Source organism: Cavia porcellus, unplaced genomic scaffold (genome assembly GCF_034190915.1).
Source record: "Cavia porcellus strain 051 isolate PalLab524CR breed Dunkin Hartley unplaced genomic scaffold, mCavPor4.1 scaffold_2, whole genome shotgun sequence".
NCBI lineage: Eukaryota > Metazoa > Chordata > Mammalia > Rodentia > Caviidae > Cavia > Cavia porcellus.
In genome coordinates this window covers 107,206,775-107,223,795 of record NW_026947485.1, presented here as the reverse complement: position 1 = coordinate 107,223,795, position 17,021 = coordinate 107,206,775, and the positions used below count along the sequence as shown (strand labels likewise).

General features: G+C 38.4%; 1 protein-coding gene across 5 annotated transcripts in view; it reads right to left on the bottom strand.

Annotated features, from left to right (window-relative positions):
* Positions 1-2,637: 2,637 nt before the first annotated feature.
* Erlin1 (ER lipid raft associated 1) overlaps positions 2,638-17,021 on the bottom strand; it is a 47,373-nt gene continuing 32,989 nt past the window's right edge. For 3 of the 5 annotated variants that reach the window (XM_013143618.3, XM_013143619.3, XM_003479791.5), the window contains exons 10-12: positions 7,800-7,889; positions 6,702-6,781; positions 2,638-4,879 (exon numbers count right to left, since the gene is read on the bottom strand). In XM_013143618.3, coding sequence (XP_012999072.1) covers positions 4,658-4,879; positions 6,702-6,781; positions 7,800-7,889 — 392 coding nt within the window. In that variant the 3' untranslated portion in view covers positions 2,638-4,657. The remainder of the gene's footprint in view (positions 4,880-6,701; positions 6,782-7,799; positions 7,890-17,021) is intronic. The other 2 variants (XR_001199294.3, XM_063245050.1) reach the window with 2 other exon arrangements.

Genomic DNA, 17,021 nt, shown 5'->3' with positions numbered 1-17,021 from the left:
TGTCACTGCTCCCATTGGCAGAAAACCTTAGTGTCATCCATGTGGCGCTAGTTTTTCAAACATGCAGAATGCAAGAGTTGTGAAGTCATGGAGGCTTCCACTCAGATTTCAGAAGGTGGCTGAGGAGGCCAGACAGTATGTTCCTGAAAGAACAGTATGTGAAGCTGTGAGAGTGAAACAGAAAGTGCAGTGGACAAAGCTGGAGATGGCAGGAATGGAAACTGTTGAGAAAAGTAGCAGGAAGCTGTCCAAGCCTTTGGAAGCCACATCTTGCCACAATATGTCCCGTGTGCTGCCAATGGCCATGTGATATACAATTTAACATTTGCTAGCTTTCAGTCTTGATTTGGTTCAGTTCCTTTCTGTCCTCACTTTCCTTTTCAGAATGGGAATGTTTACACTGCCATTGTATTACGGAAGTACTCAACTTTCTGGTTTTTACAGGGGCTCACAGGTAGGAGTTTGCCTTGAGTCTCAGGGGAGACGTTGGACTTGGACTTTAGTAATGCCCAGCTATTAAGACTTTGGCAACTCTTCAAAGATGAACTCAATGCATTTTGCATGAGATGAACATGAGGACTAGGGTGGAATGTTATAGCTTAGACTTATGTTTCTTAAAAAGTTTCATGTTCAGAGATGGGGCTTTTAAAAGATGACTGGCTCATGGAATACTGGATTAATTCACTGACAGGTTCATGGCTCAGTGTGCCTGAAGGCAAGGGTTTGGTTGAAAGAGGTGGGTCACTGAGTGTGAGATCAGTAGGGTACTTTCCTCCCACTTCTCCTTTATTTCTGTTCCTGGATGCCATGGTGTGAGCGGTTTTCCTCTGCCATGTTCTTTTACCATGTTGTTTCTGCCTCGGAACCATTTAACCAGGATGAATCCCTTAGAACTATTAGCCAAAACAAACCTTTCCTCCTTTAAATTGTAGGTGAAGGGTATTTAATCTTAGCAGTGCAAAAGTGATTAATATTTTGGCCAAGTACCACCTCAGGTTTTAACAAAAGATTCAATCCTCAATCAACAACATAGTCACAGTCTCTGTCCTCATAAAGCTGAGTTGGTGTTAAAAGACATTAGGCAAGGGGCTGGGGATTTAGCTCAGTGGCATAAGTGCCTGCCTTGCAAGTGTGTGGTCGTGAGTTCGATCCTTGGTACTGATAAAAAAGGAAAAAGACAAAAAAAAAAAAAAAAAAAAAAAAAGACATTAGGCAGGTAATGAGAGCGAAGAGCACTAACAGATGTGCAAACAAGATACTAACTTGAGCATGCAGTTCAGGGTGGCCTCCTTAAAGAAATGACTCATTATTAGTTAAAAAGGGAAGTGTGTGTTATAAGCTAAGTAGATTAAGCCAGTTAGGTAGAACATTAAATACAAAGAAAGAAAAAGTATACCCAAGGGTCTTAGAGAAGATCTTCCAATGAATGTATCTGGAACCTAATCCCAAAGCAATAAGATGCCACAACTTCTAAATTACAAAGTACTTTCTTAACCGCTAGGGCAAAAATCACCTCATCTGAATGCTTACCAAAAGCCTCCAGAATAAGGAGTTTTGAGTTAGTTAAAAGTTAAGTTTCCTAGTTTACAGTGGCTAACAAGGAACACTTCAGTAGATCCCAGTTAGAATCTGTGAAACTGCTCCTCTTCCCAAAACTCCCAATTACTGCTGAAATTGTCCCCAGGAGGGGAATGTTTCCCAGGAGAACCCAGGTCCAATCCTGACTTGTGAGCCTATAACATCTGAATTAGTGAAATCTGTTGTATCACATCACTGGCCAGTTATAATTTATGTTATATTCCCTCTTCCTCAGTGTGTCTCCTTCCTTCCTTAAGTATATTAGTTTTCAAGAAAGGCTCCAAAGGGGCATTCTTACATTTTTCTTTTTGCTGACATGAGATGCCCAACATCTAAAGTTAAAGAAGAAAAGGTTTATTTAACTCAGTTTGTACAAGTCTCATTTTACAGTTGACTGGCTCGAAGTCAGAAAGGCATGGCAGAGGAGCATCACAGAGGAGAAACAGTTCATTTTAGGAAGAATGCAGCAAAGAACCAGAGCAGTGAAACAGTAGCAAGGGATGATAGCAGTCCTCTTTCGGTCCCTCATATTCTATCCAAACTACATGTTCTTAGGGCAGGTAGTACTCATACCCAGGTGGGCTTTCTCATTATGTACACCCAGAACTACAATCAGTGGACTAATTTAGTAATCACACATCCTTGATCCCAGCATCACTTAATCTGAGCATCACATTCTAGATGAAGCCCCCTCTGAAAAGCCCCAACTATGACTGCGTGAGGCTTTGGGAGGACATCTAGATACAAGCTTCTGGCACAAATTAAGGCCTAACAGGTACACTCTTCTACTCTCATTACACCTCTGCTGCTGGCCCTGTCCCATAATCAGAACATCCTTTGTTAAATTCAAGATGTCAAAAAAAGTACAGAAAAGCCATTTTAAAAATTTTTATTCCAGGTATGCAATATCCTGGAAAGAAGTACGAACTCTTACAGAGTCAACTGGCAAATAAACTGGCCATCTAGTTAAAATGGGTAAGACAACTTTAGGAGTATGTTAACAAGCCAGAAAATAATGTGAAGACATAGGGGGAAAACAAAATATACACATGTAGTCACTGGTATTAAAATAATTTTATTTAATTTCTTATTTTTAAAAAAGGTATCATTTCACATAAAAATTTAGGCTTTAAGATTACAGTATGTATTCGTCAAAAGGAACATCCCTGAAGGACAGTGAGACAGAGCTCACTGAGTGGGCACAGGGAAGCTCATGCTAGAGCGTTTAAGTGGAAGTGCTTTCTTTAAAACTTCACAATGACACTTCCCTGTTCGTTAACCCTGCCACCAGGGCTTGTGGATGGTAGAAAAATCCACAGCCATCACTTTGGGGCAATAGCTCTTTACTTAGGGGAATAGGAAACATCTCTAGAAATGAAAGCACAAAGGTCAATGATCCAGATTTCCCACAACAATCATTTATCTGCAGCAACAATACAAGAGTTTATTTCTATAATTCAAAAGGTCTTTTAAGGAGGACTAATGGTCACAATTCATTCAAAAGAGAATTTATAAAAGTAAATGAGAAAAAATGAAATTTTCTCCATATTACACACAAATGCCTAAGGCCCAGGGAAAAGTCCCTTTCAATTCTGGGCTTTCCTTTCCCAAATAAAGTGTTTGGCACAACCCATTAGCTGTCATGAGACAGCCTGCCGGGAGATTTATGGAAGTGGTCCCATGACTTTTCTGTCCGGCTTCAACAGAAGTGTACATAGTGGTATCCACAAGCTGCACAAATTCAGGCCTAATACGCAGCAAATGTTCCAGGAAAGTTAATCTGAAAAAAAAAGTCCAGATGAAGTAGATCTCCTACAGCCACAGGTTAACTCTGTCATGTTCTCTTGGAAAATTAAATTCACTGGTTGGCCAGAAAGGCAATGGAATGTGATCTCCTACTGAAGGTGAAAGTCTGAAAAACTTTTTAATTTTAGCAACCTATGGCTAGGAGAGAAGGATACAAAGATGATTAAGGATGGTTTCTAGATTACTACTGCTCATACTGGTGAACAATATCAAACAGAATCAATGTGGTAAGTGTACTAGAAACCACTGGCAGCTCTAGGAGTTGGCCTTTTTATATAGAAGTGCTGGGGGCGGGGCAAATGAATGTACCCCAAATCCAGTTTTAAAAACAAAAACTTCCTGCAATTATTATATAACACTATGCAGTGAGTGGTTAGGTACTGGACACTGCTAAATTTGGTTACAGCCTTGTTCCACTCTTGGGCAGCCAGAGCTGAGGTGCCACAGAAGCTGCCTGTGGCTAAAAACCAGATATAGTACCTAGTCACACATGGTCTGGGGCAGCAACACTGACAATCATCACCCAACTGAGAGGACTGCAGGGCTTCTACAAAGGTTTTATCCTGCTCAAAACTTTAAAGCAAGCTCTATTCATCTCTGGTCCTACTAACGCAATAAACTAATGATTAAGAATTTGATTTAGGGAATCTCTGGTGGGGTGGCAAAGCACAAGTCTGTGTAGGCCACAAACCTGACTATAGGAAAACAATGGTACAAATTATATCAAGTAAATGGTTGCTCAAGTGGAAGATCATTTCCTGGGGAACCTCAGTGACCTAGATGTCAATCACATGAATGAACACTGAGACTGGACTTCAGAGAGTCCCAAGTGCCACCAGTCTTCTTTAACTTACCATGGCCTGGCAGTCTTCTCTGTCATCCTATCTCTTGAATGGCTGAACACACATGTCCCCTGGGACCAATGTAAACATTATTCAATAGATCTCAGCTTAGAAAAACACAGCTTGTTATATATTTAGTGTTTAACATTCCAGTGCAGGCAGTATCTTAGCATAAACTTTCTCTCATTTACGAGTACCAGTTTAAAAAAGAACACATACAGCATACTTGATAAAACTGGCTGAAAAGATCATTTGAGTGCCAGACAGCTGGCTCCATCCTGTGATCAGCTGATAAACCAGGACTATCACAAGAAAGCCAGAACAGACAAGAGTGCAAATTCTCTGAAATCTGAAGAGTCCATGTAATCATCGTTCCCACTTAAGTGCCTTGGGCCACATCTTGATACGGGAGAACATTTCCATCTCTTGCATCAACCTGTGCTCTTCTTGTTTTGGATGAGGTTATCTCCAGAGGGTTCAAGAGCCTCCTTAGAGGGCAGAGAGTTTTCTCGTCCAGTCTTAACATCTGAATATTTCAAAGCACAAGATGAGTCCATGAACATGCTAGGGATATTGTTTCCAAAGTAGATCTTACTGTTAGAAGCAATGGCCTGGTACTTTTTGAGCTCCAGATATTCCGGGGTCAATTTGTGCTGTGTGGGTGCAAACAAGAGCAAAGGCATCAGGATATTTTGGTGCAATAGTCATCCCCCCCCCCACATTGATTTCCTTAGTATCATGACTCAGTTCTGAATGGCTGCCATGATCCTCACTCCCTGCAGAGTATGGTTATCACTTTAACATTAAGCATTTGACTTAGAATTCCTTTTATAAGCTCTCATCTAAATGTGGGAAACAATTTATTGGTTCACTTTTTAATATAATGGGGGAACAAATAATGAGTGATAATATTTATAGAGTGACTTAAGCAATCTAAAGTACTTTTGTATACACTTATTTCATGTAGCTGAATCCAAGCTGAAATTGATCTGGAATTTTAGCTGATTCTCTTGAGAGGTACACAGTACAGTAGATGAGACTTTAGAACCTTAGGGAAAGGCCTGGGCTCATAGCCAGCTGCCTGTGATTCTACCTTTATTGACCAAATTCTAGAATTGGAAAATCTCAAGAAGTCACTTGATTCGTATCTCACTTTTATCAGGAAGCTGGTTTTTAAAATTGTTTTTGTAATTGATAAACCAGATGCGTGATGACCACAGATCTCCTTCCCTGTCAGTGTTTTGTTTTGCTTAGAACATGGTACCAGGATATATCCAACCAGAATCTTTCTGGGTTTAATTAAAATTTAATTCCTCTGTTCCCCAGAATATATATCTCCAAAGACTCAAAGTCTTCTTTAGTAATCTTCTCCTGTATCTTGGGTCTCAGCTTGTCTTCTGTTAAAAGCCCTTCTTGTCCTTCACAGCCAACAGCACCTATTCTTTGCACTCTGACATCTCTGCACTCTGGGTCTTTACCCTGTGCAGCTGATTAATAACCTCTGTAGAAACACTGCAATCAAATCTGGTCAGGGTGCACAACTAAATCAACTCTTAAAGCTTTTTAAATATCGGTTGGTATCTGATTTAAAACCACTGTGTTTCTCAATGTTTTACCTATAATTAATAACCTTATAAATCCTGGACATATCTTTCCCGTCTCTGAATCCTATAAGGGTTATTATAGGTGCCTGTACATTAAATAATTCCTTCTTAAAAACCTTATTCTCTGTTTAACTTTTCCTAGTCCTTCTACAAAAATTATTTATTCAGGGATGGGGATTTAGCTCAGTGGCATAAGTGCCTGCCTTGCAAGTGCGCAGTCGTGAGTTCGATCCCTGGTACCAGTAAAAAAAAAAAAAAAAAATTTACTCATGTGTCACTCACTTTGAATCAGGTTATCACACATTAAACTGCAACAATTTTTAAAATCCAACAAAAGTTAGCATCTGGATGTGACTGTTAAAACAACTAGTGAGCATGACATATATTTAGCAGGCCAGGGTCAAGGCTGCAAAATATCTCCCAATGTCTAAGAGGCTTCAACAATGAAAAGAGCATCCTACCCCCAAATGCCAAGAATATGTCCGGTAAGAAATACTGCTCTGGACAAACTTAGCTACACCCCCAAAAAGCTATCTTGTCTGGAAAGCAATTTTAAATAACTTTGGCTTCACTATTCCTTGTCACTGTGCTGGAGATCTTCAGTATTACAGAGTACTGGGTCCCTGGATCACCAAACGCATGGATTTACAGTAACTGATCTGGTTTATATTTGGTTGTGCCCTCGCTCCCCACTTACAAGGAACTATTCAGTCAATATGCAGTAAGTCTTGCTAAGCAACTGGCTGGTTCTACAGAATGGGTTGGTTTCAACTCTTTTCCAACCACCAGATAAAATCATCTCTAACCTATTTGAGCTCCTAAAAAAAAGAAAACACTCACTGCTAGGAAAGTGGCACAGAGAACCACTTACTTTGTTTGAGGTGGCATATTTGTGTGCAGCGTAATACTCAGCATCTGCTTTTGCCTTCTCTCGTGCCAAAAAGGCAGCATCTAGCAAATAAAGCATAGTTTAAAACAAAGGTACATTACTAATACATTCCCTCAGTTGGGAGAGTATTTAATATTTCAAATGCTTACTTTTACTTTTTTTTTTTTTTTTGTCTTTTTTGAGATGGGGTCTCGCTATGCAGTTCAGGCTGGCCTTGAGCTCACTTTGTAGCTCAGGCTGGCCTCGAACTGGAAACGATCCTCCCATCTCAGCCTCCCTAGTGCTGAAATTACAGGCGTGAGCCACCATGCCTGGCTTATGCTTACCTTAAATTTGTAAGATTAGCAGCTTTCAAATCCTAGTCCCCTGACAACTCTTTATGAAGGAGCAATACTTCTGTCTCTGTTGAGTAACACAACATCTGAGCCCCCTTATTCCTACTCTTTTTTGTGCTTCCTTTTTCTATCTCCCATCACCTAACACATCCATCCAGGCTTCAAGTAAAGTCAGTAAGCCCACCAATCTCTCTGTCCCAAACTAATTCAAATTCGATCCAGAGTCGTTTAACAGAACAATAGGAAGCAGCTGTCTATGAGTGAAAGTGTCCTCAAGACTGTGAGCTCAGAACATTAACATGTTGTTATGGGACTCAAGGAGTTTTGAGAATTTCCTTGAAAACTGGGGCTGCTTTTTTCCCAGCTAATTGGTTGTGGGTGACAGATAAAAAAGGAACTGTTGGTGTTGGTGTTGGGTTTACTCTTTTGTACATTCTTTGCAACTGATTATAAACAATTCTTATATTTTATCTGTCTGAGAATAAAGTAATAGTTAATACTTTACTAGTTAATACCTTCCAATTTAAGGAAAGAAAAGCTGAGCTACCAGAGTTGCAAACCAAAGCAAAAGTTAGATATGTAATAGCATTAAAAGAAATTCTGCCCAGAGTATCAGGCTAGCTACTTCTTCCAGACCAGAATGCTAGATTACTCCCCACCCAAAATAATCAAGAGCTGGTCCCCAAAGTGGGGATGTGGTGGTGGTTCAGGATCCTCAGATCCCCCCCATGCCTGCACAATGTACCTTCAATTTCAGAAATGCGCTTTTCAGTTTCTTTCTCCATCACCTTCTGCTGAAACCGAATTTTGGCCACTTGTGCAATCTTTTCTGCTTCTATAATTATAAAACAAAAAACATACTCAAAAACATTCTTCTGGTTTCTGAGGCACTCCAAACAAGTAGCACATAGCTTAAAATTGAATTACATGAAGATTTATGGGTAACAGTTTCCTTAAGATTTTTTGGTGGATGGAGGTGACAGTGTCTTGCTGTCCAGTTCAGGCTGGCCTAGAACTTGCTTATGTAGCCCAGGCTGGCCTCGACCTTGTAGCATTCCTCCTGCCTCAGCCTTCTGTTTCCTGGGATTACAGGTGTGCCCCTCCATGCCTGGTTTCTTAAATTTTATTGATCCAAACTAGACAAATCAAAGAAATAATGGGAATTTACTTACTACTTTACTGTTTTATTTTTTTTATTTTTTTGTCTTTTTCCTTTTTATCGGTACCAGGGATCGAACTCATGACTGCCTGCTTGCAAGGCCGACGCTTATGCTGCTGAGCTAAATCCCCAGTCCCTACTGTTCTATTTTGACAGTATTAAGTTCTATGGGAAAAGGATGTAAAATAGATTACTAATTATGGTTTGTCATGAGAGTCTACAGTAGTGATTCACAGGTCAATGGGAGGAAAAGACAACTTTAATGAAAGTATATAACAGAGAACAAAAACAGTAACATAAATGTTTGGTAACAGAAGACAATTATATAATATGGTAGAAGAAAGAAAGAATAAAGGAGATAACTCAAACCAGAGAAAAATTTTTATAAGGAATTTTATTAGGAAATAATAGATATGACCTAGGAAGACATATAAAGCATAAATAAAAGGAGCTATGAGTAAACAAGTCACAATGAAGAGGTGACATGGAGTCAGATGATAACAAAAAAATAAGATTAGAAAGAGGGCTGGACGATCTCTATCTTGAGTGAAAGGCTAAGAAGTTTTAATATATTTGGGATCTACTTTAAGTTACCATCATCATATGAGGAAAAGAGAACACTGTGACTACTGTAGAAGGTTAAATAAGTATTATAATTATAACTCATTAAGTGATGAGACTGAACACAGGAGGTATTAAAGGTGACCTTGAGATGATTTAAAGTAACATGGAAGAATATGTGCCAGGCAGGTACATACAGGAGAAACTAAGTACCCTTAGTAAATTTCTGGCTAAACCAAGGACCCAGGATCAGGGAAGAAAAACTTCTAATTATATTACATATTCAATCAGTGCCATTCTTAAAAAAACATTCTCAATTCTCTTGTCTAGCCAAAGAGGATGAATATAGCTGACTCTGTACTCACATATTTCTCATCTGCAAAGTTGACCAATTGTATATAGAAAAAAACTGTATGGGAATATGTACAGAATTTTTTCTTGCATTATTCCTTAAATGATATAGTATAACAACAATTTACATAGCACTTATATTGTAATACATATTATAGATATCTTAGAAATGATTTAAAGTCATAGGGAAGAATGCATATTAAGTTATATGAAATATATGCTATTTTATGTAGGAGACTTGAGCATCTACAGATTTTAGTACTGGCCCTTCTAGGGTATGTGTGCTTTGGTATCCTGAAACTAATACCTACAGACACCAAGAGAAGACCACATTTTATTCCTGGTCCCAGAGGGAAGTAGAGAATGCAGAGAAAATTTCTAAATCATTCCTTTTTCTGCTTTTGTCATGTGGGAATAAACCAATAAAGATTATCATTAGACTTCTAATTCTACAAAAATGGTGGAGTAGGCTAATGAGAAAATCCTTCAGCCAACACCTTAAAATGCTAGATAAAATATAGCAAATAAGATTTTTAATGTATGGCTTAGTTCATAAGAGAGATCTTCAAGTGATATAAGCAAAGGGAGAACTGAGAGCTAGATGGTGGCTGCCCTGGGATGGTTACTTCACAAGAACAGGAAAGGCACTTGAATAATAGTACAGGCAGAGCCAGGAATGCATATCTTGCAATGTTAGAACTAAGATTTATATGAAACTAAGGGGGATTGAAAAGTTCTATTCACTAGTGTAATGAGCTTTCCTCTACCTAGATATATTTCCAATGAAACTGGAAAATATCCCAAAACAGAAGCTTAAAGCAAAAAAGAGAAGAAAGACTGATTACTAAAAGGGAACAATAAGACTGAGAGTACTACAGACAGCTAAGCTAGGCAGAAAAATGATAGGCAGTCAGATAGGGCTAAGCCCTTAAGACAGCCAGGACAAAGGACAAAGATGAAACACATCTATTGGAGACCAGGCCTTAAGGTAAAGATGAGATGACCAGGCCTATATACTTCCTCAAAGGACAAACATGATCTAATGAAGCCTAGACTGACATCAGCCACACTAGTGAGTGACCAAGACCTCCGGATCCATCATTTCCTACAAAGTCTTTGATTTTTACACACACACTATTTACTTGAGTTGCTTCTCCACTGGATCACTGTTACATAGGTGAGACTAAGTTGTATCCTTAGTGATTAATTACACTGTATCCATGTGGGTACTGCTCTATAAAATTTCTCTGTAAGGTGGGGTCCTTGGGCAACCCATTCAGGCTCCCTTATGCTCTCAGAAGTTGTAAGAGATCTCATTCCTGTTAATCTTATTCTTTAATTTGTAGAGAACATAATATATAAGACATTTAACAGGCTGGGAGATATTTTTCTCTTATATTACACTTGTAACAGTAGTATATTTGTAAACAGGTATGAGAGGACAAATAAAAATGGAATAGCATCACCAAAGTTATGTTTGGTGCAGAATTACCAATCAAGAATGAAATAAAAGTATTTGTAGACCAAAGAAGACTAAATTTTCCATTTCTTACTTCTGACAGAAAGAAAGGAAAACAAACAAACACATCTAGCATGGGGAAAAAAAGAAACCTTCAAGAGGTAATATAGAGAAGTTACTCAACACTCAAAATCAAAGAGTATGTGTGTGTGTGTGTGTGTGTGTGTGTGTGTGTGTGTGTGTGTGTGTGTATTTACTGCAAGAATTGATGATGACAATAATTAATGGGGGGATCCAAGCAACATGAAAGCAACATACAAGGTCACAATATTGAGTAGGACTGGAGAATACTGATAAGAGTTTCAGCATTCCAAAGTATTGTTCAAAAAGAAAACAGAAATAATGATTAACTTTAGTCAAGTCAGATATGCTTGTTGACATATCACAGGTGATGATTATAGATATGTTAAACTTCCAGTCAAGAAAAAGGAAGAGAAGAAGAATAACTCATTTAATGTTCATCAGCAATGAAGGGGGAACAAGTAGAGGGAAAACACATGGTAAACAGCACAAAACTGAACGATACAAACAAATTCATAAGCCAGCTACCACAATAAATATAAAAAGACTTAAGACTCACCAGATAAAAGACAGAGTCTCACACTGGGTAAAATAACAAAATCCAGCTAATATGCTGTTTGCAAGAGACATACCTAAAACATAACGACATAGAAAAGTTCAAAGTAAAAGGATGAGAAGATACAGCAAAAAACAAAACACAAACAAGAATCAAGAGAACTCTGGCATAGCTATATTAGCATAAGAAAAAACAGAGCTTATGCCAAAACATACGTTCAGGAATACAGAACATTATTACAAAATAGAAGCAATTCTTCAGGAAGATGTAACACTTCTGAACCTGAATGCTCTTGCTGATATAGGTCCAAAACACAGAGAGAAAAACAGTATAACTCAACAAATTTTAACACATTTTTCTGAGTAACTGACAGCTGAAAAACATAATAATAGAGAAGGTGTGAACACAATTCACAAACCTGACCTAATGGATATATGTATTCATACAGAGGAACCTGCATCCAACAAATAGAGGATATATTCTCAGCTTTTAAAGCACACATAGAACATTTATAGAGAAGGACAATGTGTATGTAGGGCATAAAGCAAATTCCAATACACACTTAAGGAATCCATACAATGGACCTTATTATCTGACTACATTTGATTTTGGACTCTCACAATAGAAAGACCCTCAAAATCCATCAAACCAGGAACTGAAAAATACACTTTTAATAATTCACAAGTAACAGATAAAAAAAAAATGTTTTTAAAAGAATTAAAACTGAACATCAATAAGCAAAGTACATATGAAGCAGTATTTAGAAGAAAATATATCTTACATACTTTTGTTTAAAAAGACTGAAAGTTAATGAATTATCTGATTCCAGAAATTAGAAAAGAAGAAACAAGTATATTCAAAGCAAGTAGATAGAAGGAACCAACAAAAATAAATGTAAATAACACTGAAAAGAAAGCCAAAATCAAAATCCAAAGCAGAAGTCAGTTCTCAGAAAAAAACATATAAATAAATACAGACAGATCTCTGGCAAAATCCATCCAGTGGAAAGAGGCACAAATAAACAACATTACGAATGAAAAAGGAGCACACAGACTTGGCAGGTGTTTTGAACAACATACGAGAATTCTATACATTCGTATCTCCAAATTCAAATATCAAATAATCACCAAATTGACTAAAAGAAAACTGACTAAAAAAACTGACTAAAAGAAACAAAGAACTGAATACACATAAACTGAAAACAGAAGTAAAACTGGTTGGTTAAATATTTACCACACACACACAAAAATCAAGCAAAAAAGTACTAATTACATTAGAACAAAATGTTTTTATAACTGAGTTCACCAGATCTGAGAGGAGACAATATGTATCTCATACAACACACTCTAGAACACAGACAATGAAGAAATGCTCCTCAACCACAACAAAGAACAGAAACAAACACAGCACCCCACAACTCCCCCAAAGTCTAATGGTAAGAGTGTAAGAAAAAAAATATAACTAATTTATTAAGACAGTAAAAACTATAGTGAAATCATCAACAGGCCATATAAAGACATCTATTATAGTGAACCTACAAGTGAGTTTAACTCAAGAACACAAAAAATTCAACAACAGAAATCTATTAACATAATTCATCACACTAACAGCTTTAAAAAGAAAAAAAAATCGTATGTTTATCTCAACAGTGGAAAAATGATTTTAGTTTGAATTAAAAAATATAGTTTCTCAAGGAAAGCTCTTGGTGAACAAAGCACAGAAGGAAACTCACTTCTTTGTTAACTGACAGATGCTAAAGCATAGTAAATATCACTGGGATTATTTAAACATAAACTAGAATGCCTATTACCATCTTCATTTCTACACTATAACGGAAGTCGTAGTCCAAAGCAGTAGGAAAAGAAGAAATAAAAAATGTGAAAACATTTAAAAAGTAAAAATAAAAAATGAACTGTCCTTACACGAAGACATTATGATTGCTTGCATGGAAAATCCAAGACATAAAGCACTTCAGCAAGACTAAATAAAAAAATCAGCAGTTTGTGTACACACAAGCAACAACTATTAGAAAACGTGACTTTAAATATGGCCTATTTATAAAAACAAAAACCGTGTAGGATAAGAATAAATCTCTAACAAATCTGTATCAACTTAAAGGAACTTGATTTTGTTTTGAAAGATTTCTTGTAAATGGAAAAAAATAACTAGATTCAGTATTACAAATACTGTAGTTCTCTCCAAACAGATACACACATACATGCAATGTAAATAAAAATTGTAACATAGTGTTTTATAGAAATAGAGCTGGTTCTTAAATTTACATGGATGAGTACAGGGCCTAGACTAGCCCAGGACAACTGCAGTAGTTAACAGGAAGAATAGCTAGAGCAGTACTCACACTCCCAGACTGCAAGGATTAGCACAAAGGTCCAGTATTTAAAAGAAGGTAATTACTAGGAAAGGACAAATGAAAAACTGAAATAAAGCAGAGGTTGCAGCAATAGATAAGTATATTATCTTGCCATATGATACACAGAGTGTTAGAAATAATAAACCAACTGTATAAGGCAACTGGTTTACCACTTGGAAAAATTGAACTGGTATGTCATATTACATACCAAAATAAATTCTACATGAATAAAAGCCCTGAACACAAAACCCAGAAACTTAAAAGCTTATAGAATAAAAATTTTCATTGGGGTAGGGAAATAATTCTTAAGATAGCAATGGCACAAATTATAAAGGAAAAGAATCATGAATTAGACATAAAAAAAATTAAATACATATGTGAACATGTAAGAATTCAAACACAAGCCACAAACTGAGAAGATACTTCTAATGCATACATGTGGGAACAGGTTAGAATGCAAGAGATTAAAAAGAATTCCTGTAAACCAGTTCAAAACATCAAATAACAGCCTAGGGATACTAAATGGCAGTTCATGTAGAAAAAAAGGAAACCTGAATGACCAATAAACAAGATTCAACTTTACTATTAATCAGGGGAATTCAAATTAAGCTTATGTTAATTCCATGTCCACTACTGAACGGTATAAATGTTTACAAGTCTGATGACCCCAAGGTTGAGGAGGATATGCAGAAAGACAAAAATGTTATGAGTTACCTTACAGAACATTTTGGCAGTGTGTTAAAATTGATGATCTGTATTCTCTAAAACCCAGCATTTCTACTTCAAAATATGTTTTCCAGAGCAGTGCTTCTCAAACTACCTGTGGGAAAGCACTTTTTTCCTCTTGAATTTCAATCTGTTAGGAACCAATAATTATAAACTACAATGAAAATAAAATTCTAGAAAGGAGAAATTAAAAATACAAAAAGGTAAGCTCCAACTTTTTATCAGATTCAACACACAAAAAATTAAGTGTTGAGTAAGGTGTGGTGGTATATATCATGTAATCCCAGCACCCAGGAGGCTGAGGTAGGATGACTGTGATTTCAAGACCAACCTGGCTACATGACACATTTAAGGCCTATGTGTACCCTATCTCAATTCCCAGTTTCAAAAGGCAGTAAAATGATACCAGAACTTCTAAATTCACTGTTACTACCTGTACTCATCTTACTCTCAGTGTGGTTCAGGAAAAACAAACCACCAAACTGGTTGATAGGGCATCATACCATATTACATGCCAAATGATTCTGCCGTTAAGAAAATTCTGGTTTTTTTTTTTTGGGTACTGAGAATCAAACCCACAACCTTGCACTTGCCAGGCAGGTTCTTGTGCCACTGAGCTCATCCTCCAGCCCCGGTAGGAAAACTCTTTGCTTGTGTACAAGGAGAAATGAAAACACTGCAGCAGTATTTGTAGTAAGGACAGACTAGAAACTACCTAATTTCATTAGCAGCTCATCAGAATAAGATCAGTTCATAGAATGAAACTGCACACGCTGTTGAATAAGAACAAGATGTACATACATCAATATGAAAAAAAACTCAATGGTAAGTTTAAAAAAGGGGAGGCAGATATAAAATGAAAGGTACTTTGTAGTTTTAATTTTTTTTTTTTTTGAGACAGGGTTTTACTACGCAGTTCAAGCTAGACTTGAACTCACTTTGTTTTGTTTTGTTTTTTTAAAGAATGGTGAATAGGACTAGGTCCTGAGAGACAGGAGGTGGGTTGCCAGTTGAATTCCCTTTGTAGCCCACGCTGACTCTGAACTCACAGCAAACCTCCTGCTTTAGCCTACCAGGTGCTGGGACCACAGGCATGCGCTACCACATCCGGCGTATAGTTTTAAAAGGACAAAATAATTTTCTATAATCTGTTTGTTGTCACATATTTAGAGTAAAAGTATAAAAATTATGGACAAGAGAATTTATCACCGTAAGAATAGAAGCTAATGTGAGAAGAAAGGTCAAGAAGACCAGGAAAAGGTATAAAGGAGGCTTCAAACAGAAATATATCTTAAACTCAGTATCAACTTAGGGCTACAAATAGCAGTATAAGATACAGCAAGCCAGAGTGTTGATTCAAAATGAGCTGTAAACACTGCTGCCAGATTTCCAGATGACAAAAGCTATCCAGATAGAACCAGGTGTATGTCAACTACAAGAATACATAATCAAATCCTTTTTTTTTTTTTTTTTCTGTCTTTTTCCTTTTCATTGGTACCGGGGATCGAACTCATGACTGCCTGTTTGCAAGGCAGGCGCTTATGCCACTGAGCTAAATCCCCAGCCCCCATAATCAAATATTGAGCTCTGTCCCTCAAAAGCTTTTCTAAATCTGTATAAATGAAAATTGCATTCCAAGAGACTAAAACCTTCCATTAACCTTCTTCATTCTCCCTGACCTTGATAAAAACAATAGTAGCTAGCAGACAATATGTAGAAAAGCCAATGGACTTCATCATCTACTTTTAAAGGCTTTAGAGCATCTGAATGTACAACGTAAATTGCAGAATTCTCCACTACAGATAGTGCCATCTTATTTGAGTCCTGTCAGGTTCTAACATGAGACCTGAAAAACAGGACAAATTCATAGAACACAGCCTGTTTAGCTGCCGCGCCTGGACATAGGTCTGCAGAGGAGGAGCTGGGCAGATCTGGGGTGCCCTCACCGGCCTCTCTGCGTGTCTGGAGGACTCTGGATATCTCCGCCCAGACTGCTGGAGTTCCCCCAGGCTTCCAGGTGCAGTAAAGGGGCGAGGCGGGTTTGAGGCTATCACATCAGCCTCCCCATTCCGGCTCCACTTGGAGACCTGCTGAGCTGCCAACGGATGGGCGGGCCCACAATATCAGCCTAGCCCAGCCTGTTTAGCTGCCGCGCCTGGACATAGGTCTGCAGAGGAGGAGCTGGGCAGATCTGGGGTGCCCTCACCAGCCTCTCTGCGTGTCTGGAGGACTCTGGATATCTCCGCCCAGACTGCTGGAGTTCCCCCAGGCTTCCAGGTGCAGTAAAGGGGCGAGGTGGGTTTGAGGCTATCACATCAGCCTCCCCATTCCGGCTCCACTTGGAGACCTGCTGAGCTGCCGACGGATGGGCGGGCCCACACTATCAGCCTAGCCCAGCCTGTTTAGCTGCCGCGCCTGGACATAGGTCTGCAGAGGAGGAGCTGGGCAGATCTGGGGTGCCCTCACCGGCCTCTCTGCGTGTCTGGAGGACTCTGGATATCTCTGCAACCAGGGAGGGTCCACAGGTTCCTGAAGCACTACGGCCTGTGGTGAGTACCCTAACCCGGCTGCGATTGAAGAACTGTGGAGCTTCCAAGGGGCAGGTGGGCGCACAGTGTCCCTGAGGCCCAGCTTGTCTGGAACTGCGGAGTTCTGAGCAGGCAGAGGAGAGCCACTAGTTCTGTAGGCCCAAAGGCTTGGGGT